General features: G+C 45.0%; 2 protein-coding genes across 2 annotated transcripts; both read right to left on the bottom strand.

Moving 5' to 3' along the window:
- Nucleotides 1–8,042: 8,042 nt before the first annotated feature.
- Nucleotides 8,043–17,040, bottom strand: LOC147196776 (uncharacterized). The gene is made up of 5 exons (XM_086127693.1): nucleotides 16,890–17,040; nucleotides 9,731–12,682; nucleotides 8,481–8,663; nucleotides 8,264–8,352; nucleotides 8,043–8,130 (listed from the first exon to the last, which is right to left on the bottom strand). Exons 2-5 carry the CDS (start codon nucleotides 9,767–9,769, stop codon nucleotides 8,073–8,075), a joined length of 369 nt encoding a protein of 122 aa, XP_085983819.1. The 5' UTR covers nucleotides 9,770–12,682; nucleotides 16,890–17,040; the 3' UTR covers nucleotides 8,043–8,072.
- On the bottom strand, nucleotides 13,967–22,481 carry gpr135 (G protein-coupled receptor 135). Its single transcript, XM_086127692.1, has 2 exons — nucleotides 20,966–22,481; nucleotides 13,967–17,101 (listed from the first exon to the last, which is right to left on the bottom strand). Exons 1-2 carry the CDS (start codon nucleotides 21,070–21,072, stop codon nucleotides 15,772–15,774), a joined length of 1,437 nt encoding a protein of 478 aa, XP_085983818.1. The 5' UTR covers nucleotides 21,073–22,481; the 3' UTR covers nucleotides 13,967–15,771.
- Between the last annotated feature and the right edge of the window lie 61 nt (nucleotides 22,482–22,542).

Genomic DNA, 22,542 nt, shown 5'->3' with positions numbered 1-22,542 from the left:
TTCCACTGCAGGAGCGTCAGCTGATGCTTCCTGAGCGACGGCAGGGCATTCTTCCTCATGTTGGGACTTGAGGGGGGCGGCAGTTGTGGTACATGGCAGGTTGGACAGGACCATGTGTTGTTCCACCGTCGGACCTCAACAGCTCCGCGTGTCTCCGGCGCGCACCTCAAGTGGAACCGGCGATTGCAGGAGCAGCAAATGAGGGGCAGGCGGCAGTGGGTGAGACACCTTGCGCAGGCTGGGCACGTTGCATTCTCCGCGGTTCGGGAGGGTCCTGCCTCGTCTGTGGTAGTATTGTCAGCGTTGGGCAGGCACGATCTGCAGCGCCAATCGACTCCAGTGGACTGTTGCGGGAGCCCGGAGCAGGAGCGGTGGGCCACCGCCGTGCAGCTGGCACAGGTGATGGGCGTGGTGCCCCTGGCAATCCGGACTCGGCAGACCGTGCAGGTTCTTGTATCTTCAGAGGTGATTGCTGACTGCGTCGTCATCGTCCGCGGTGGCGAGGCGGCACCGTCACGGCAGCCCCTGCACGTGAAGCCCGGGAGACCCATTTGTGCTCGGGTCAGGCCACTGCAGGTTCTGTGGAAGCTCCGCCGACAGCCGTTGCAGACGATCGGAACGAAGTCGACTCGGATGGTCTTGAGGCAACCGGCGCAGATGGAGGGGCCGGGGTTCACCTCAACATCGCCCGCTCGCAGGAGTAGCAGCCGGAGGTGCGGAGCGGGTAGGGCATCTCCGGTCAGCAAAAAGGGGCGGCGCGTCTCCCAGGGCACTGCGGATGGGTTGGACCGTGTTCGCAGGTCGCCAGATGGCGAACCCTCGCAGGACACCAAGGGAAGGTCTCGGTCCTCGTCCAGCTGTGCATACCGCTTCGAGTCATCGAGTGGTGCTCGGCCTGGCTGACGAACCGGACCGCCCGCGTGAGAATCAACGGCGCGACGGGACGCTGCCGCACATTCCAGGAAGGACTGCCGCAAGGTTCAGTCATCTCGCCTCTCCTCTTCGTCATCTTCATCAACGACCTCCTTGGCCGCTTCGACGAGAAGACACTGGTGCTCGCCTATGCCGACGACCTGGCACTGGCCTGCTGGGGCCGAGACAAGAACACCGCTGCCACCCAACTCCAAGCCGAGGTCGACAAGGTGTCCGCCTGGAGTACGACTGCTAGACTCCGACTCAATGTGGCGAAGTGTGAGGTGACAGCCTTCACTCTGGACGGCGCTGAGGCGGGGTGGGAACCCCCCATCATCCTGACAGGCACCCGGCTGCGCTGCAACCCGTCACCCACCTTCCTCAGGGTGCAGTACGACAAACGGCTGACATTTGGCAAACAGGTGAAGAAAACATGCCTGCAGATGAGCCTAAGACTCAACCTTCTTCAGGTGGTTGGTGGCACCACCTGGGGCTGGCACCTGCAGGACCTCCGAACAGTCTTTATTGCAACGCAACGAAGCCTGGCCGAATACGCCGCGCCTGCCTGGGTGCCGTGGCTCTCGCGGTCGAATCAAGAGAAGCTGGAGCGTGCCCAACTCCAAGGAGCGCGGGCCATCACGCAACATCTCCAGACCACACCAACGGAGGCGGTTCTTCACGAGGCTGGCCTCCCCCCGTTGACATCACCTTACCGCACGGGTGCGCTGCTTTTGGTGGATCGCTGGCTCAGTCTGCCCCCTGACAACCCTCGAAGGACCCTGCTGCTGCGCCCGGTACGACAGCGCCTGCGCCGGTCCGACTGGCGCGGCGAGGACTTCTGGGTGAGCATGAGATGGGTGGTCCCAGACCTGCCCCTCCTCCCTGGGACCGCGCTCCGCCACCACTGGTGGCCATGACTGCTGTGACAAAGACTAACTCCACGGACAAACAGCTTGCTGGTGCCCTGGTTGCCATCGCCGCGGTTGGAGAAACGGACCTGGAGGTCTACACTGACGGGTCCACGCGGGGAGGCGTCGAGGACGGTGGTGCTGGTTTGGTGGTACTGCGATACAGTCATTCACCGATGGCACGCGGCAACCGGTCGCCGGAGTAGTTCCTTCCAAGCTTAACTGGCGGCCATGGCGGAGGCCATCACCTGGCTCGACACCAACCGGCACGAGTGGCTCTCGGCCAAGCTGATCTGCGACAGCCGGTCCCTGGTTGACGCTCTCGCCAACTCTACCACGGCTGGGGATCCCATCCTCCGGCTAAGAGCGGGGTTTGCGGCCCTCGGCCAGCACGGACGGGTGCACCTCCTCTGGGTCCCTGGACACTGCAATCTCCCCGGTAACGACCTCGCGGACAATGAGGCCAAGCTGGGTTCTGAGATGCAGCAGCCCGATGCCTGCCCGGATGCCTCCACCAGAGCCACGGTCATCCGGCACGATGGCCGTCCTCCGGGGCTCTCACATCCCCGACTACGCGCCGTTCACACGGCGCCTCTCAAACTTGACGAGGAGTCGGCCCTTCCGAAAGAGGATCGGACGAACCTCATCCGCTTCCGCAGCGGCCACCACCCCCTGCTCCGCCACTGGCTACACCGGATCGGTAGGGCAGAGGATGCGACCTGCCGGTTGTGCACGGAGGAGGACGAGACGTCTTTGCACCTCTGGCTCCGGTGCCCGGCCTTCCTGGCCGAGCGCTACGGACTCGGCCAGACTCTAGATGAACTTGCGCGTCTCTCCCACGGGCATCGCTGGCGCTTCTGCGGACTATCCTCAGGCGCTTGCGGTGATACAACATCAACAACAACAACAACAACAACGACAGAGGCTGATTCACAGCTGAGAAATGAATGTGCTGCAGTCATTCATGTTAATTCCCAGCCCATCCCATCAAGTATTGCCCCCCACAGCATGACCATCCAGGAGAAATGAGGAAATGTGTTATTTAGAATTTAGAAGTCCTCAACAGTGGGTATGGCGGTGCCAATGATTTTTTCCGCCGTCCTAACTGTCCGTTGAAGTCGGATTTTGTCCTTTTTTGTGGCGGCCCCAAACCAAACCGTGATGGAAGAACACAGGATTGATTCGATGACTGCCGTGTAGAACTGAAGTAGCACCTCCTGTGGCAGGCCATGCTTCCTCAGCAGCCTCAGGAAGTACATCCTCTGCTGGGCCCTTTTCAGGATGGAGATGGTGTTGACTTCCCACTTCATGTCCTGGGAGACTGTGGTTCCCAGAAACTTGAATTACATTATTTGGTTTCAACTATATTTTTGTTTTCACCAGCCAGCCTTTGGCAACACCTGGACACTCCTGTAGACCAGAGTGGTAAACGCTTCATCAAAAGCGACCGTGGAGGTCGACCACTACATGACAGGAATTAATATCCCCAGAGAGTACTCTTCAAACAGCTGTACCAGGGTGTGGAAAGCTGTGTATGTGTGAATGGCCAAGACTCCGAATGGTTCCCCATCAACAGCGGGGTAAGGCAGGGATGTGTTGCCGCTCCAGGGCTCTTTAACTGTGTCATTGACCACCTGATGTCAAGAGTCTGTGAGCAGATTCCTGGAGTGCCACTCGCCAACTGCATTCTCAAGGACCTCGAGTATGCTGATGACACCGTCCTGTTTAGCGAGACTGCCGATCAGCTTCGTGAGTCTCTCAGTGTTCAACGAGGAGTCCAAAAAGCTCGTAGTCCTAATGATAAGATCGCCCAAGACAGAATTGATGCATGTTGGTGATGGACCTGACCCACCATCTTTTGTATTTGATGGCAACCCTGTCCACTTTGTCTCCACCTTTAAATATCTCGGCTCGGCAGTGACCAACAATGGAGACCTCAAAACAGAGGTCAACTGTCCCCATGCCCGAGCAGCCTAAGTCATGCAGTCCTTGTGTAGACCACTGTGACGCCATGTTTGCATGTGAAAGTCCTGCACATTTTTCAAAGTGTAGCAAGACATGCCATGTGTTTTGAATATTATGGATGACACATTTCTCTCATGAAGTACAGAAGCTTTGGAGTGAGTGCCTCTATGAAGAGGAAAACACCCTAAAATACTTAAAATCCCGAATAAATAAATAAATAATAAATAAAATCCTTCATACTTGGGCGATCATTCAAATATTTTCAGAGGTTGATGTGAGCTAAAGAGTGATGTAAATGTGTCAACATTAATTTGGGTGACCATTGACTGCAGTTTTGGTACATTTGGCGATGTTCAGATTCCTACATTACAGGTGAAGACTGTCATGATGCGTGACTATTATTATATGAATAAGGACTGAGGAATACCCAGGTCACAGACGGAGGACGGACCGGCAAAATAGAGTCAAGTGCCCATATCTGGTGGAGCCTCGACAAGTTTAACGGATAATCTGGGGGTGGAGGGAAATAAAAGAAATCGAGGGATTTTCTGAGTTTAGGGAAAATATCAACTTTGACACCAATATTTTCTGCTTTTATGACAGCTCAAATACATATAGAGTACTTTTCTTCTAAAAACAAACAAAAAATTCTGAAAAAGCAATTTTGATGGTAAAGACTATGTAGTTTTACGTATCTATCTACAATTTCAACATTTGCCAAAAATAAATGAATATTGTACAATACATACACGCGTTCATGTGCACTTGTGTGTGTGTATGTGTGCGTGTGTACGTGTGCCCACTCGTGTGCATGTGACATTGTTTGAGAGGAAAATAACGTACACAGGTTATTTCTTACCACACAAAGCTGTGAAAAGCATCCTATTACAACTGAGTAATATCATATTGTTAACTTCATCACATCATTTCAAAAAGAAAGAAAGAAAGAAATTAAAGTATTATTTACAAAATGTATTCCGAGCATTTCATGTTCTCCTGTCATTATCCAATCTTTTTAAGTCATTTGTGAAGGTTCCTTTTTAGAAGCATTGACTTTGGTATGTAAAAAGATACTTTACAGTGAAAGGATAGAATTTGCTATTATAGTGTTGGCGTCAAGACTCATTCAATGGTCTCTGTCGTCATCTAGTGTCCAAATCAAGAATTGGTTCCCAGGACTTCGTCCACTTTCAATCACTTTCGTGACGTTCTACCTGATATCATGACACAGCACAAGTAGTACAGTACATGTATTTGTTGACAGTCCATATCAAACATCAACAGAACAAAAGCATGAAAGTATGAGAAAGTATCCCTCCATATTTTGCTGCTGTAAATTGCAAATGTCTCCATTGTGAGACAAATAAAGGTTTTCTTATCTTTTCTGATCATACTTTTTTTTTAAATGAGAACAGTGTTGCTGATCACCCATCTTAGCCAGTGCATTGCTGCAGATGGGTTGTGATCTGACCAGTAGAAGTAGAGAGATCCAAGTATTTTCTAGTAAGGCATCATATTTGCGGTGTCCAATCTTTCCTTATAACAGAATTTCCTTTTGTGGGAAATAACTACGTTACATGTCCTGTTTGAACGTCCAAGTATGTTAACAACATACATGTGTGACAACACAAGCAATAAAGTGCAACAATATATTACCCAAAAACACTTTATAACACAAAAACAGGGATACAGGTAACAGGTATATGAACAAAATATCGTTTAAGAAAAGTAGGACTATTTGCTACAAAATGAGACTAGTAACAGACCTTGTAGCTTTTCTTTCCACTCACTCACTCACTCACTGTGTCGAAGTTGACCTCCGCTCAATCACCACACAAGACAGCTGATGTCGAGCAACGAACTTTTGAAGCCAGCCATGGGATGGCCCATAGTTAGCGCTATGGAGCTCGCCTTCTCTCTTATCAGCGGTCCAGTTTGCGGAAGGTTTTTACCACGGTAACAGTCAAACCATTCTAGGAAATGTTCATTGACTCGACTGTCCGTCTGAGCAGGGAAATTGCCCGAATCGGCCGAGAAAGAATCGCTTCCTTGTTTTTCAAAGTCTCTAGATTTGAGTCTTTCCGAATCGAAGCGTCTCCTGAATGTTTGTAACCCACTTCACATAATCGAATGCATTTCACTTTCTCTTCCACGGTCATTACCATTCCTCTTCGTTAGGATGCCATGATCTACAGGACGTAAATGTAAATGAATGAAATAAAAAAAAAACCTTCGCAATTCCAGTCAAACTCACTGCAATAAAGAGGCACTTTTATGTCGCCGTTTTGGATCCAATAATAGAAGACAGCAGCGCGGACACAGTTATTCCGTCGTATCGAGTGGGAGTTGCTTGAGTTGGCGCTGCTGCGGGCTTCCGTATGGCTTCCGGAACTTCCATTGTTATGAATCGATTGTTAATGTAAATATAGTAGTAGAAAATTTAATGCATACGTGTTTTTTTTTACTGAGTTCGGGAATTTCCGTTTGACAGAGGTCCGTAAGTGGTAGACAAGATCTCTACCTCTGTCTCACCTCCTCCCCCCAGCCCCTGCTCTGCAACATCAAGTCAGTGCGCAACATTAAAAAGACAAATGTGCCAGATCCGGCCCCGCTGGCCGTAGTTTGCCCACCAGTGGTTTACATCAACCTTTTGTTCTCTTTTGCACAGAATCCGATATATTTTTCACATTTATTCAGTGGTTTTAACTTTACTGTGCACTGCTATCTATAACTCCACGTTTACGAAATTCATACATACAGTCCACATGATTTTTATCGTCAGGTTACCACCCGCAGTCTGGAGGCAACTCTACGTTGCGTGTGTCTCCATCGTCCCTCGTCTTAGTCTGTTCACCTGCCTTGGGTGGAATACGTCCATAACACCCTCGTCTCGTTAGCCACAGGTCGGTCTCCTTTTATGTCTGCTTATGTCTATCAGCCACCGCTTTTTCCATCGCAAGAAGGGCAGGTGGAGGTTCCGTCGGTGCAGCTCCATCTGAGACGGACTCATCGTGTGTGGAAGTAGATCAGGGACGCGTTGTCTCGCACCGCCTCCAGGAACCGGATGATAGCGGATCGTCATCGTCGCCCGGCGCCGGCATATCAGGTGGGCCAGGAGGTGTGGCTGTCGACGAGGGATCTGCGTCTGGCCGGTACCTCGAGCAAGTTGGGGCCTTGCTTCACGGACCGTTAGTGGTGGAATCAGTCATCAGCCCCGTCTCCGTCAAGCTCCGGTTGCCGCCCACCATCCACGTTTCCCTGCTTAAGTGGCTACCAGTCCCCTGGCTCCTCCTCCCACCTTGCCTCCCCTCGATTAGTATCCAGCTGCAGACTCGGAGGAGGTAGATTTAGGCAATGGTAGACATACGCCGGAAGTGGCTGTGGTAAATTTACGCAAATGGATTTTCAAAATAAAAGTGCAATGTGGCGGCCCGGTAGTCCAGTGGTTAGCACGTCGGCGTCACAGTGCAGAGGTACCGGGTTCGATTCCAGCTCCGGCCTCCCTGTGTGGAGTTTGCATGTTCTCCCCGGGCCTGCGTGGGTTTTCTCCGGGTGCTCCGGTTTCCTCCCACATTCCAAAAACATGCATGTCAGGCTGATTGGACGCTCTAAATTGTCCCTAGGTGTGAGTGTGGGCGTGGATGGTTGTTCGTCTCTGTGTGCCCTGCGATTGGCTGGCAACTGATTCAGGGTGTCCCCCGCCTACTGCCCGGAGATGGCTGGGATAGGCTCCAGCACCCCCCGCGACCCTAGTGAGGATCAAGCGGTTCGGAAAATGGATGAAAGTGTAATATTCATTAATTGTAATAGGGAATTTAAATTATTTTATCTATCTTTAAAATTTAAGTTAAGATTATTAATATTTTTTATCAAACTAATTTGAGATAGAATCACTTTGACTTATTTGATGACCTACTTTGCAATACAACTAAAATTAGTAGCTCTTAGACTCCGTGGTTAACATAACAGGTTTGACGAGTAGAATCAATAATTCATAAGGTTTTAATATAATAAAATAATTACAAAACACCTGGATTTTTATGCATTATAATAAATAAAACATATTCTGAAAATATCAATATCACACAACTTCAAACCAGCATGTATGAAGCTTGATGGAACTGTTCTTAAGTTTAACAAAAAATAGATAAAATAAAACCAGATTCTGTATCCCCGCCAAAATGTATATCTATATTCCCTAAATGATCCATGTCCATTTCTAAAGCACTGCAGGATTCAAAAATAAAACACAAAAAGTATTGAAAAAGCACTTTATTGCTCACTCACTCACTTCCCTTGTTGTCGCAACTCCTTTTCGATCCTCTGCTCAAATTCCTCTCTTTCACTGAAATAAGGTTGTAAAACATGAAATGCAACAGAAATTGAAATGTTTTGAAATGTATTATTTGGGACATGAGAAAGGGAGTAAGGCTTTAATTACATTTTAGTTGAAAGAGAATTAGAGAGTTTACTCTTACCTTGTGTGTAACGTTTGTCCAACAATAAATAAGTGTTCGGCATGTGCCACTGAGACCTTGTGGGTCACGGCGAGACCATAAATAATAGCCTATTAAGAGAAAAGGATTTGTACATTGAAATATTTTAGAAAATATTCCCACAATCTACAAATACCAAAAAAAACCTATATTTTTTGTATCTATTTTGAACGTGTGGAGCAGCTGGGGATAACATTACCTCTGGGAATAGAACAGCCATCAAAAAGTCCACCTCATTCACAATGTTGTTGGGAGTTCCTTCTCGATCCACAATGCCCCTCAGATGTCTAAAAAGGACATCCCGGTGTTCCTCTGTGTCCAAGTAGACAGGCACCTTCAGGCACTCATGTTTAAAATATCTTGGCTTGCCGTTGAGTACATCCTATTGACAATTTTGTGGAAATTGCATAAGTGGCCTGTGTGGTCATTTTGTGAATTCAAATAGGCATCAAATGCCAGTTCTTTTTAAACCATTTAGAAATGATAAAGCTTGATAAACAAGTCACATATTTTTCTGTTGGTAGCTAATAACATTCCTTAATATACAATGTAAATCTTCAGTTCAGGTTAAAAAAAGGACATTTGCAAAATACCACTACAAGTACCACAGTGAGACTTTGAAACAGCATATATTCCATTAATGGGATCGATGCACTCATTCTCGAGGTGGTGCATTGCTGTCACATCCTTTTGCCTTTTCGTGTGCTTTCTTTCAATATGCCTTTTAATGTTTTTCTTATTGAACATAATACGGCAGATGGGACATTTTTGAGTAATCTGTCGATGATGGATTTTTTTCATCCGTCCACCTAGCGGTATGGGCACTGTAGGTGGCGAGGCACTGTGTGGGGCAGAAGCAGGCAGCACAGATGATGCAGCAGCACATGGCGCAGTAGCAAGAGGTGCAGTGGAGAGTGGGGCAACAGATGGGGCAATGGATGATGCAGCCACATCAGGCAGCACAGACGGTGGTGCATCAGCAGGTGGCGTAGCAGTAGAAGGTCCAGCGGTAGAAGGTCCAGCAGAGGGTGGGGAAGCAGAGGGATGGGCAGAGGGATGGGCAGCGGTGGGTGGGGCAGCAAAAGGTGAGACAGCGGTGGATCGTGGGGATGCAGGCGCCTTAGCAGCAGCAGCAGAGACCATCAAAGCAGGGTGATTTTCCTTACACATGCGAAGGTGATTTATGAAGGGTACCCGGCGCATTATTATTCCACGGCAATAGATGCAATGAAAGTGCAGTTTTGGTCGGCATTGTAGCCCACATCTATGAATGGTATACCCTGTAATAGAAAATAGAGCTTAAACGTTTTAAATAATAATTTACAATTATCATAGACAACATCTTTACAAATGATCAGCTACAACAGGTCACTGAGTGATTGGTTAGGAGCCATCCAAATAACAATTATCGATACTGTGACTCACACAAATTGTGTCTCGCAAACTTACCTTCATGTGATACTGTTCGGTTAAAATGGCCCTCCACATGGTCCTTTACCTTGCAGTAGTATGGGGGTTTAAACCATGCGGGCTGGCAGAATGGACAGTGGTACATACTGCAACATATGTTGCGTTTTTGCAGCTCAGGGACAGATGTCCCTCGTTGTATTGTGACATACATCTGGAAAATAAAGAGAATGAAATGTGAAATCTACTATGTCAATATAATTCTACAGAAAACTAAGGCAATAATAATAAAACTATGATTTATTTTTAATTGCTACTGTCAAAAGTATTAGGGATCCCATACGACGTTGCGTGTTTTTTTCCCAGTGCGAGGAGGACATTAACAGGGAAAATAATGTTACGTAAAATTCTGCATTAGCACAGATGCATTTAAATCTAATATTTTAAACTGATCAACATGACACAATGCGCAGTCAATTTTTAATTGAATGCACATATTTTGCGCATTTAGCACTTCCTTGACGTAGCCCAAAGCCCTTTAAAAATGACCAGTATTTACCCATTCACAAACATACATATATTCATCCGAAATTAAATTATTAATGTCAACGTCGTTTGACATTATCATCTAATTAATTAACAACTAGGCGTGCTAAAACATTTCATCCTCACTTGCGCTATATATTCTATCGTTGAGAGAATGTGAATGTAGCCGGGATTCAAGTTAGCATAAAGCTCGTCGACTGAATATTACCGTCGTAGTTGTTGTTGTGCATTAAAATAACACTCCATTTTACTTTTAGTTGATTTTGCTGTTAAAATAGGGGTGTTCACACGGCACACATTTGCTCCGGCGCTGCACCGATGTAGTTTGTTGCGATATATTTTGCACCGCAGCAAATTGTGTGGAGCGTTCACACGTACAAAGCCGCTGAGCGTGTCTGCACCGGCACAGCGTCGGTGCAGCCCCACTTGCGTTCACACGGCAGTTTCTGCAGCGGAGCAAAACGACAGAAGACAAATGAGCTGTCGTGTTGGTTCTTTTTAAAACGTATACACAACTCAAGCGACTACTGGACAGGCACGTCCTTCTCCTTCTCGGTCTCCGTGCCTTCTGCTCGAGAGTGACCGCCCCCGAAAACGTAAATCAACGATGAATTCAATGACACTCAGAAAAGCAAATACGTAATGCGCCAAACAGAAAATCAAGAGAGGAAATCACAAAATAAATTATATGGGGTTCGGGGGGTTGTGAACACACAACAAAGGAACAAACTACACAAACAACTCCGAGACAGTCCAGTCTCCTACAAAAGGAAAGATGTTACCAGCCAAGTCTTGTGTCATTATTAAACAAACACATGACAGAAGTCCGACAGAGCACGAAAGCAACGCATTTTCGCCGTACGTACGCTTCACAAGCATTTGCTCTGGAGCAAATTTAACCCAGTTGCGTTCACACGTGCAAATTTACATCGGTGCTGCTTTGCAAACGAGCATTTGCTCCGGAGGAAATTTTTAAACCACCTCCCTGAAGTGGATCAAAGTAGAGCGTTCACACGTGCAAATTAGGTCCGGCGTAGCCCCGGAAAACAGCTTACACCGGAGCTAATTTGCACGTGTGAACGCTCTACTGGGGCAGCCCCGGACCAAATCTTGCCGTGTGAACACCCCTATTATCAATTGCAGCGCCTTTTAAACTTTTTAAGATCCACATGCGACTTACTTCGGAATCGGGCATCATCCTTCTGACGTCATATCCGGCGCAAAGTTACTTGCCTAAACCTACCTTTCTCTGAATCGGCCTCATCCAGGTCTGCAGCTGGACCCTTCTCCCTCCTCCTCCACAGATTATCGACAGTGACCCGGTGTACACGGTGCGGGAAATTTTTCTGCGGTCAAGCCAGCCTCCACTTGCAAAATCGAAGTCAAGTGAGCCGCCACTGCGATTGTCAATACTGTGCATTACGGTAATCTGTCGCCAGCGAGCGGCGTTGGCCACCTTCAAAATAAAAGAGCCACCACTCATGCATAAACGTCATTTGTTTGGGTTAAAAGAAATTAATAAAAGTATAAATTAAGTAATTTCTTGGCTGTCGGGTAAAGATTCAGAACTAGAACTCTCAGAACAGCACCAATAAGCGTTCTTAAGTGGAGATAGAAAATAAAGTCAATGGTAATTCTACATCAATTTCACCTGATATTAAAAGAAAATCATTAAAAAAATCAATCTGGGTGATCGCGCAACCACACCAGGTTGTCGAGACACTAGGGCACGCCAGGTATACAACCACAGGACTGGCATTCAGATCGAATGTTCCATTACCAATTAAAATGCCTCTCAAATATGACATTTTGAGCTCCTCTCCTTATTGACCTGATTTCTGACATGTTGGCCTGAACGCCTAAAATGTTGACATTTTCGACCGTTTTGAAAAAAAATCTTAAAAATTGAATCTTTGTTATCCCGTGAGGGCTTTAGGTCAGCGGATAACTACAGCACGCCAGCTATCCAACCTGACCACTCTCGTCAAAATCCGATGTTGCATTTGGGAATAAAAGGCCTCCAAAAAGGGAAAATATGACCTGGGTCCCGACAAGTTGATCTGAACGCCAAAAATGTTGACCTTTCGACCGTTTTAAAAAAAATTATTAAAAATTGAAGCCTAGTTATCCCTCAACCAGACCCGATGTGTGTATCATCTGTAAAAAGCAATATGGTTATTGTGGAGATGGATAAACAATTTTGGACTCTCGGCGCAGGGGTTAGGTGTTCCAGTACCTGGTCGACTGGGAGGGCTACGGACCGGAGGATCGATAGTGGGTCCCCCACTCCTGGATCTTGGACCCGTCCCTTCTCCATACCTTCCACTCTTCCAACCCATCGAAACCGGGTGGGCCGCCAGGAGGCGTCTGTTGAAGGGCAGTCGGGGTTCACTGAGGGGGCCGGGCTGGGGCCAGGGGTTTTGATGGAGGGGCACATTCAACCCAGGGCTAAAAAGACAGATTCAAAATCTTATTTGACTTTTTATTTCTTCAAACTTTGAAATTGTAGTCATAACATTACAGTGATGAGAAAAAAAAAACAGTATTAGGAGGGCTAAAATGTCTGCAAGCGTAACAATACGCCATGTCCATCTGTTGAGAATATTCAAACCAGGGGATGATATGGTACCAGCCTGCCGGGGACAAAAATTGCAAATACACTGAATGAAGCTAGATGTTTTACATGCATATAACTATCCAAATTTTAAAAGGCAACGTCTTATATATTGATCCTGTTAAATAAAAATTAAAATAAAAAGGGAGACTAAAAAAGTTACACACACACACGCGCACACACACACACACACACACACAGAACAGGATTGTGTTCTTTTCAGCATCACATACCTGTTGGTCCAGTGCTTGTTGAAGCGCAAATATCCTCTGTCTGTGTCTCACACTACACTTCTATTGCAGTCTCGTCTTCCTCATTCTCAGGATCTTCATTTGTATCCCTGTCCTCGCTCTCAAAATAAATGAATCCCGTGTACTCTGACTCTCCCTCTCTGGTGCTTTCAACTTGCTCCTCTTCAGAACTCTCACCACCATCATCATCTGACTCTCTCTCTCTGTCTGGATCAATTTGTTTCTTTTTCATATAGAAATATGATGTAATGTCCGTTTTTCTTTTCATTTTTAACGTTAAATGTTTAAGTGAAGAGGAATTAGAATTAATAATGCTACTATTGGGGGCTTGTTTCGTTTTGTGATTTTACATTGAAAATATAAATGGTGTGTCGAAAATAGCACTCGTGTCGTGGTAATTCTGACCCCAAGAGGGGTCAGAATAAAACTAGCAAAAACACATCTTACTTGGCAACAGTGCCGACACAATTCGAAGCTCTTGGTCGCTACCTTGCTTGAACATGGTCCGCATGTGGGTACATTACGTAAAAGCACAACTTTCAAAATAAAAGCACAGAGTATTTTTAATTTGACTTCATGGTCACTGGGAGGGTCGGTCAGAGACACTGTCTGTGGGCCAAATGAGGGGTAACCGGGCCATACTTTGCCCAGTTCTGGATTAAGTTGTAAACTGCGTGGCCCCTGGACCGCAATTTATTGAGACACGCCTGTTTTTTAAGCCTGTACCTTATAATTTGCTTCTTGACTTATTTTTGCCTTTATGTGGACATCATTGTTTTTTGTTTTTTTTAAGATCAGATTTGCTCCCCAATCTTTTACTGCAGTGTGCCCAAAATAATAATAATAATAAAAAAACATTTAGATATATTTAGGCTTCAAACAAACTGTAATGCAATGAAAAACAGCACATTAAAAGACAAATTACAACAACAGTAAAACAGACAACATATAAATCAATCATTTCTTCAATTACAATACTAACCCTGTCTCAGACACATAATCCTTGAAACAATGAAACAATATTTTAGTTCAGGGTCTGAGCAACGTTTTGATGTGTAGTGGTGACCAACAAAAAAGCATCTCAGAAAGAAACCAGACAGGCTACAGTACGGTGCTGAAAATGCAAGCATTGTAATGCAATATAGTTCAGCAAGGAAGGTTTGGCAAATGTGAGTGGCAGTGCACCATTACCAACTCTAAATGGAACAATTTTATAAGAATAACAATAATTAAAATGGTATAATTTCATGGCCAGCATGTGGTCGACTCGTTCGCACGTCCGCCGCACAGTGCACAGATGCAGGGTTCAAATTGGGCCCGTTCTTCTTATGTGGAGCTTGCATCATCTGCCCGGGCTTACGTGGGTTTTCTCCAGGTACTCCGGTTTCCTCCCACATTCCAAAAACATGCATGGCAGGCTGATTGAATACTCCAAATTGTCCCTAAGTGTGAGTGTGAGCGCGGATGGTTGTTCGGCTCTGTGTGCCCTGTGATTGTCTGGCAACCAGTTCAGGGTGTCCCTCGCCTACTGCCCGAAGACAGCTGGGGGAGGCTCCAGCACACCAGCGACCCTTGTGAGGATAAAGCGGATCAGAAAATGGATGGATGAATTTCCAAGGTGCTGAGGCAGCAGCCTGTTGCAGCAGCTCCTACTTCCTACTTCTCTTTTATCTTTGTTTCCATCCATCAATCCAAATCGCTTATCCTCACGAGGGTGGTGGGCGTGATGGAGCCTATCTCAGTTTCTTTCTGCAGAAAGTTTCAATGTCATTGACTGAGTTCATGTTTACAAAATAGGTACAGTGCATTTCTTATCCAAATTATCTTGATTAATATTATGACGATTTATTGTGTATTGCGTTCGGTATGTATATATCACATCGCGATGAGGGTTGTTTGTTTGTCTGGTCACTTCCTGTTTTAGTTTGAAAGAATGACTCTCCTCTCGTTTCAAGTCACGAACCCTTCCTCCTGTGCTAGTCTGATTGTCACACTAATTGTTTGCACCTGTGTTTCAATGGTCCTTGTCTCCCTTTGTCCTGTGCCAGTGTGTTTCGTCCTTGTGCGTGCAGTCCAGCCTCTCGCCACAGACCCGACCAGTCCTTGCCTTGTTGCCTTGTCTTGCCTATTTTGAGTTGTCAGTCACTGATCCTCAAATAAATATATCTTTATACTTTGAACCCTACAAATGTGTCCTGCATCCAAGCCTGCTTCTGAAAGTATATCCAGAACTTGATTTCAAAGTTACCTTTTTCAAAATATTCAACAAAACAATTGAACTTGAGTTCATGAAGCCTTGCTGTGCCTCATTCTGGTGACTGCTAAATCCTAAACCTTTACATGTATATGCAGAACAGGCAATAATGTCATATAATAATGACATTTACAAAGCACATTTAAATAAAAAAAGAACAAATATGAGTTTATTAGTGGGTAACATTTTGATGTTGCTCTTACAATCTGAATTTAGGTACCAAATTAAATATCATTTTCAGAAACTAAAATTAAAAAAATTAATTCTATCTTATCTGGAAGAGTGAATCATCTTGCTAATAATGTTACAAGATTTCTCACTACAGAACACCTATTACTCAACAAGAGAATTAAAAATACAACATGTTAAAAAAAACAATTTAAAAAAACATACAGCGGTCCCATTTTGTTTTTAAATATCACAGGCTGGTGTCGGCGGTCGTCATCATTGGTACACTGACAAATTTGGGGACTGTTGTTTTGGTTTCTGACTGGGTATCCCTGCAGAAAAACACAGCAGGATTTTTACAGGCCCACATAGTACCTTCTGCCTCTGTTCTTTTTCCTGGACTCGAATTTGATAGTTTGCAATTATTAACTCCCACTCGACTTAGATAGCGGTGCCTTATCCGCTCTACTTGATTCAGTCGAATCTCTTGATTCTGGGTGTGGTTAGACAAGTACGCCGCTATACATCTGGTCCGATAGCCCTCTTCTCGACTCCGTCCCAGTAACATTGATATATTGGGGTTTCTCAATGCATAGATCAAGGGGTTGATGGCTCCATTTGTCCACGCAAGCCAGATGGCAAATGTGTCCATCGCAGGGTTGAAAGTGTAGTCCCCTAATGCGGTGACTAACCCCATTAAACAATATGGACCCCAGCAAAAAATGATAAAAACAATCATAATGAGAACTGTGGTGGCTGTGCGCATCTCACTGTAGAATCGTAGTAAATAAGCATATGTGGTCACTGGCCTGACTCGTATTTCAGAGAGACGAACTGTCTTACAGATGTTGTAGTGGCAGAAACACATCAGGGCAAAGGGCAGTAAAAAACACACAATTATAAGAGAAATGCTATATGTTGTCCCCAGACGCGAGGTCCCAGAGTGGAAAACATACATACAGTGGTAGAAACCTTGCTTATGGACTTGTGTTGACTTTCGCATTAAAACATACCACGGAAGAGAAAAAACAATTGCTATTAACCACACAGCGATCAACAACTTAGTGGCTTTCTGTCGTCCAATTTTAGCCCGTGGCTGTCTGACGATGGCATAATACCTGTCAAACGAAATTAAAGTCATGGTCAGGGTAGAGATGATGCCAAAGCAGCTGTTGAAAAATCCATTAGCCATGCAGAAACGTTGCCCAAACATCCAGACACCGTCCTTACTGAAGAGCATGACAAAGGAGAACGGCAGGCATAGGATGGCTGTGAGTAAGTCGGACAGCGACAGAGACATGATGAATGCATTTGTAACTGTCCGGAGCTGTCTGTGTTTGATGATGACAGTTAGGACTGCGAAATTACCAAGGCTGGAGAAGAGGAAGATGGAGAGGAGAACTAGGGCCTGGGCTGCCACCAAAATGCCCTTCAGGACTGTGTTTGCCTCTGCGGCACTCAGTACTAATGGTGTTGCTGTCTCATGGCTTCCTTGGACTCTGAACGAAGTTAGATTTTCACTGTTGGATACTGTGGCCTCTGGGGTGGTGGTCACGAGGTTGGTAAATGAATAAACAACCCTACAAAGAAGAAATATGGTAAGTCATGCATATGAAATCATTTTTCAATATGTTAGAAACGGGAAATAAGATAAGATAAGAAAAACCTTTATTAGTCTCGCAATGGAGAAATTCCCAATTCACAGCAGCAAAGTTATGAAAGGAAGAAGTAGAACAACAAAATATAGGAGCTGCTGGAAAGGTAGCCACTCACGCGGCGCCATTTTGCAGTCAAAATAACAAAAATAACACAACACATAGGACACAGACAGTCGTGCAATCTTCACCACTTTTCTGCATACACTTTGTTGTCTGAAGCAGTTCTAGATGAAAGAGGAGAGGATCAAAGTGTCCTTTCACCAGTGGATCAGAGACGTCATGCTGAAAATGTGCACACGTCTGCTACAAGCTAAGTTTTGAAAGCAAACACGAAGCTGTAGCGTCCATTGACGAAATGAGATTGGCTCACATCTCCTGTCCCATGTAAATCCACTTCAATTCCAAGCCGCGACTCCCAGTTCCACATCCGCATCGGCGCTCCGCGCTAACACTCCTTTCTTCTCATCGTCGGCTCCTCAAGACTTACATCCATCCAGCCGCAGACCGTTCAACAGCACCGATCTCTCCGCTCAACAAAGCGGGGCTGTGAAAAATGCTGCCCATTACAGGCGCAAGACACAAGCGCCCCGGGACTGTCCAGCAACGACAGTCAAATGGCGCCGACATTCCTCCCAGTCAAAAACAGTGCTGGTATACCCATGCTGCCGAGAAGGCGCAACCACCAAGCACAGAATCTCCTCCTTGATGAATGTCGTGGCCAAAAAATGCTGAAAAAAGTCCACATCAGGTCCACACGACGTAACAACAAACAAAAGTGACAAAATAAACCAAACAACCAACAAACCAACAAAAAAAGCAAGGCTCATGAGAGCACTTGCTGACGGCTGCCTACTCGGGCGCCATCTTGACTTCAAACAAACAAACAAACTTCAAAAAAAAATATATATATATATATATTCATTCATTCATTTTCCGAACCGCTTGATCCTCACTTGGGTCGCGGGGGGTGCTGGAGCCTATCCCAGCTGTCTTTGGGCAGTAGGCGGGGGGATACCCTGAATTGGTTGCCAGCCAATCGCAGGGCACACAGAAACGAACAACCATCCACGCTCACACTCACACCTAGGGACAATTCACAGTGTTCCATTAACCTGCCATGCATGTTTTTGGAATGTGGGAGGAAAGCGGAGGACCCGGAGAAAACCCACGCAGACCCGGGGAGAACATGCAAACTCCACACAGGGAGGCCGGAGCATGGATTGAACCCAAGACCTCTGCATTGTGAGGTCGATGCGCTAACCACTGGACTACCGGGCTGCTCTCATACTATTTAATTAATTATTTAAGGAAGCATTAGATTTTAACTTTTTAACCTATTTGTGCATTTTAAGAGCTTGTCAGAATGTTACTTTGCCCGGTTTCACTTGTCTCAAAGAATAAAGTCTTGCAATTCTAACTACACACATACACATGCACACACTCATATCAAGTGTATAAATAAATGATCTGTTCTAGTACCGATGTAGCCGATGTTTAAGGCAATTTCTTTACATCTTAAGCCATTATTTTAAGAGGGTAAAGGTATGCAAATCGCAGCATACAGCACCAGCAAGCAGCTGCTCTTATATAACCATTATCTTGAATTCTTTAAGGTCTGTAAAAATTAATAATGAAAAAAAGTACGATAGTACATTTAATTTTTATTAAATTTCCAGCATTCCTTGGGTAATCTAAAAACAAAGACAAGTATATGATAATACAATGTTTGAACTTTTAGTGAAGTACAGTACTGTTGCCTTTATAACAAATGTTACGTGCATTTAAAAATACAACAAAAACTATGCATAGTTACATGTATAATTACTGTAAGGAATACAAAATATGATCATCTAAAAATATTTTGAACTTCAATGACCTCAGATGCCTTATTAGTTTTGTTTTTACATTTAGAAGACTGTGCAACCATCTGAGTAAATTTGGGCTCAAGCAAACAAAATTAAACACATCTTAAAAGTATTCAATAATATTACAAAACCAAATAAGGTTGGCATCGAAAGCTCTGGCGTCTTCGTTGAAATGTTCCCAAACTTTCGATCTCCGATGACGGTTAACCATGATGGCATTAGCATACTACACTACACTCCTGTTCATTCCTACTTGCAGGAGTAGGCGTTGCTTTTCCAGTGACATCCGACTTCATTCTTTTGATGGCATTTTTTATCTCTTGTCTAGTTATCGGTTCCTCCAAGCTCGTCATGCAGCACACGGCCGAAGAGGGTGCGCAGCCTTGGCTCCGCCCTCTGCTCTGCACACAGGTGGTCGCAGGAGCACGGCAGCGCCAGGCTTTCGGCCAGAGTCGGTGAAGCAAGTTTAGCATATGTTGTTTTTTTCAGACAACTTTTAGTCTCAAATGTGGGTTCACTTTTTTGGTTCTCAGGAATCTGAAAAGGCGGACACAAAAATGCTCTCACAAAAATTGCTGGGACACTCTTGTCTGCTCTGCAGTCTACCGCTTCTAAGGAAGGAGTTCCTTTACACCCTGCTACATCCTTTCCATGAGCATTTCCACACCATCAATGGACAAATCTGGGCAGATGGCACCCGGGAAAAAAACTGGTCACAAGTTTTGATTGCATATGCACTAAGTGTCCAATCTGACCACAACGCTCGCGGGTTGCTATGGTAACGTTTAAATGTGCCTTCAAAATAAGATACACCGCAAATACAAAGTGCATGAAAAATACAGTCACCATCGCCGAATAGGCTTGCTGCTTGGAAATCTCCCATTGAGATAAATCCACATTTCAAGTAGGACTCATGATATTGTCCATTAAATGTAGCCTTTTTTTTGAAAGTCGTAGGCTCCTTTTCTGCCTCCTGGCTGGGCCTTTTTCCCCTTCACAAAGAAACTTTCCAAAGACGTTTGTTTTTTACTCATTTTGCTAGCTCCTGGGTTTCATTTTAGCGGTAACCAATCACGTGGCCGAGAAGCACGCCAAGAGTGACATACTGTAGACGGATGTAACAGAGAATCCGGTAAATTTTCAAAATAAAACATCTTTCAGATTCTGAAATGAATTAAACGGAAGTAATGTAAGATATTCTTTTCTTTCTGTGCGGCCCGGTACCAAATGACCGATGGACTGGTACCGGTCCGTGGCATGGGGGTTGGGGACCACTGAGCTAGAATACAGTGCTGTAAGGACCACTAATATAGCTACAAAATCAAATTGGGCCTTATCCTGTCATGTTCCGTATTTGGCAGCAGGTGGCAGGCATTTCATTTCGGCCGCCTGCACACCTGCTGCCTATTTGTCGGTGATTGCACCTGCTATATCTAGGCGCTCCGGCGGTCGACTCATTGACGGAGTATTCCATGCCGTGCCACTGCTGTTGCCCATACCTTTTTGAAATACGCTACCTTAAGAATATTGATGATCGTAACATTCCTCGACGTCTCTTATATATAATTATAGTATTTGCCTAATCTTATCCCTTGCCATTTTTTGCAAGCGTTTTCTGTTGTCTCGTTATATTTAATTCCTGGTTTTCGTTATTAACCAGCGTTTTCTGTTTTCCGTTTAGACGGGGCTTTTTGTTTATAATAAATATTATTTTGTGACAAAGTTCCTCTCTGAGCCTGCTGTTTCGGTGATCCACTTATTCCCGTTTTGATGTTACGCACGAAGCGATTCCTCTGTCGTTTCGAGCGTAACGTGACATATCCTACTCATTTCACCTTTATCTTTCAAGACAGAGAGAGGAATTTGCTGAAATGGTAAAAATAAATAAATAAATAAAAACCTCCACAATGGAAGCAATTACCTTGATACTTCGGTGTTCATTTGGTTGGTGCTGCTCAAAACTGACATGTCAGCGGTGTCGTTGCTGCCACTCCTTTCCCACAGGGCAGTACTCATGGCTGATTCCATTGATGAGTCTCAAAAATACAATCTTGCCCACCCCTTCGTGCAGTCACAGTCATTGTCCTCAGCAAAATAAATGATTATCCTCTTCATCCATTGGTACAGTAGTTTTTGATGTCAGTCACAAAATCCACCATCCAGTGAACTAAAAAAAAAAAAGATGGACAGATGGGACAGCTTTACTGCCGCTGGCTTCTTTGACTTGTTAAAAGTAAGCGCCTTACTGCAATTGTTCATTTCTGTTTTGAGATGTCAGATTAAAACAAAGTCTGAGCTGACTGTTGACATACAGTTCAACATCTAAAGCAAGTATTTCAAAATCAGACCATATAGTATAGTATGTGACACAGGCTCCCTGTGGACATCTTGCAATTGGTTATTGATTGATGCCGTGATTCATCCCACAGTCATACAAAAAAAATGACAAGCAGCATCAACAACTTACATTTCACACTTAAAATCAAGGGTGTCTGATGATTGGAACAGCTATTGCTAAAACACTAGCGACAAGTGAAAATGCACGTTTCATGTTTTTGTATCTTTTTTTGTGTTCTGCATTTGATATATCCCTTTGTAGCAAACCTTGCATTTCTCGCCAGTAACTGCAGCTCCATGTTTTTTTTGACATCACATTCATTACTTTACAGAAGACGACTGCAATATTTTACCCTGATTAATATTTTATCAAGCAGTGTCGGAGAAGGGGCAACATTTTGGCAAAAGAATATGCTACATGGGCCGTAAGTGTTTGCATCCAGATAGTTAAATACTGCAGCGATGACATGCTCTATAAAAGCACATCTTCTGCGGAAGCTAGAGCACTGTACGTCATTGCGAGAACAATAAACTCGAGAGGAAATGGTGTGATTTTTCTTTGATGGGCGCTTACCCCCCTGTCAAACATGCTATTGCGTCAGACTCAACGTTCAGCTCAATAGCTAACTGAAAACCCTCAAATTAATGCATTTCATTTCGCGGCAAAACGCTTTCTCTCGGGCGTGTTGACGAAGCCCGACGCGGCGTCTTCTTTAAATGTGTTGCGAACACAGCAGACTGCAAATAATAGAATCCAGCAAGGTAGCGATGCACTGATATTCCATTTCGCGAAAAAAGGCCTTAAAAAACATAAATTCCCCGTTCTGCCATTGTTCAAGAACAGTTCCATTTTCCCGTCGATGTATTGTTCATCAGAAACTTCGACGCTTTTCAAAAAATTCAGCAACGTCTTGTTGCGCTCTCTCTCTCTCTCTCTCTCTGTCCCGCTCCTTGACGAGTTGTCTCTTCTTTCTTTCTGTCTTGCTGACGTTTCCGAGTTGTCCTGGTAACGCCGCAGCACGTTCATCCAAGTCGTGTCGAGTAAAATAAATTGTCCTTGTAAATTGAACACTATTGTAGAATATCGTATTCTATTTGAATACGCTTGTCGAGAGAAGTGCGGTGGACGTTTTACAGGAGTCAAAAATAAGATAAGATAAG

The sequence above is a fragment of the Hippocampus guttulatus genome, chromosome 13 (assembly GCF_054856545.1).
Source record: "Hippocampus guttulatus isolate MCC_2025c chromosome 13, RoL_Hgut_1.0, whole genome shotgun sequence".
In the NCBI taxonomy this organism is placed as follows: domain Eukaryota; kingdom Metazoa; phylum Chordata; class Actinopteri; order Syngnathiformes; family Syngnathidae; genus Hippocampus; species Hippocampus guttulatus.
Note: the sequence above shows the minus strand (reverse complement) of the source record. Positions and strands in the feature narration are given on the sequence as shown.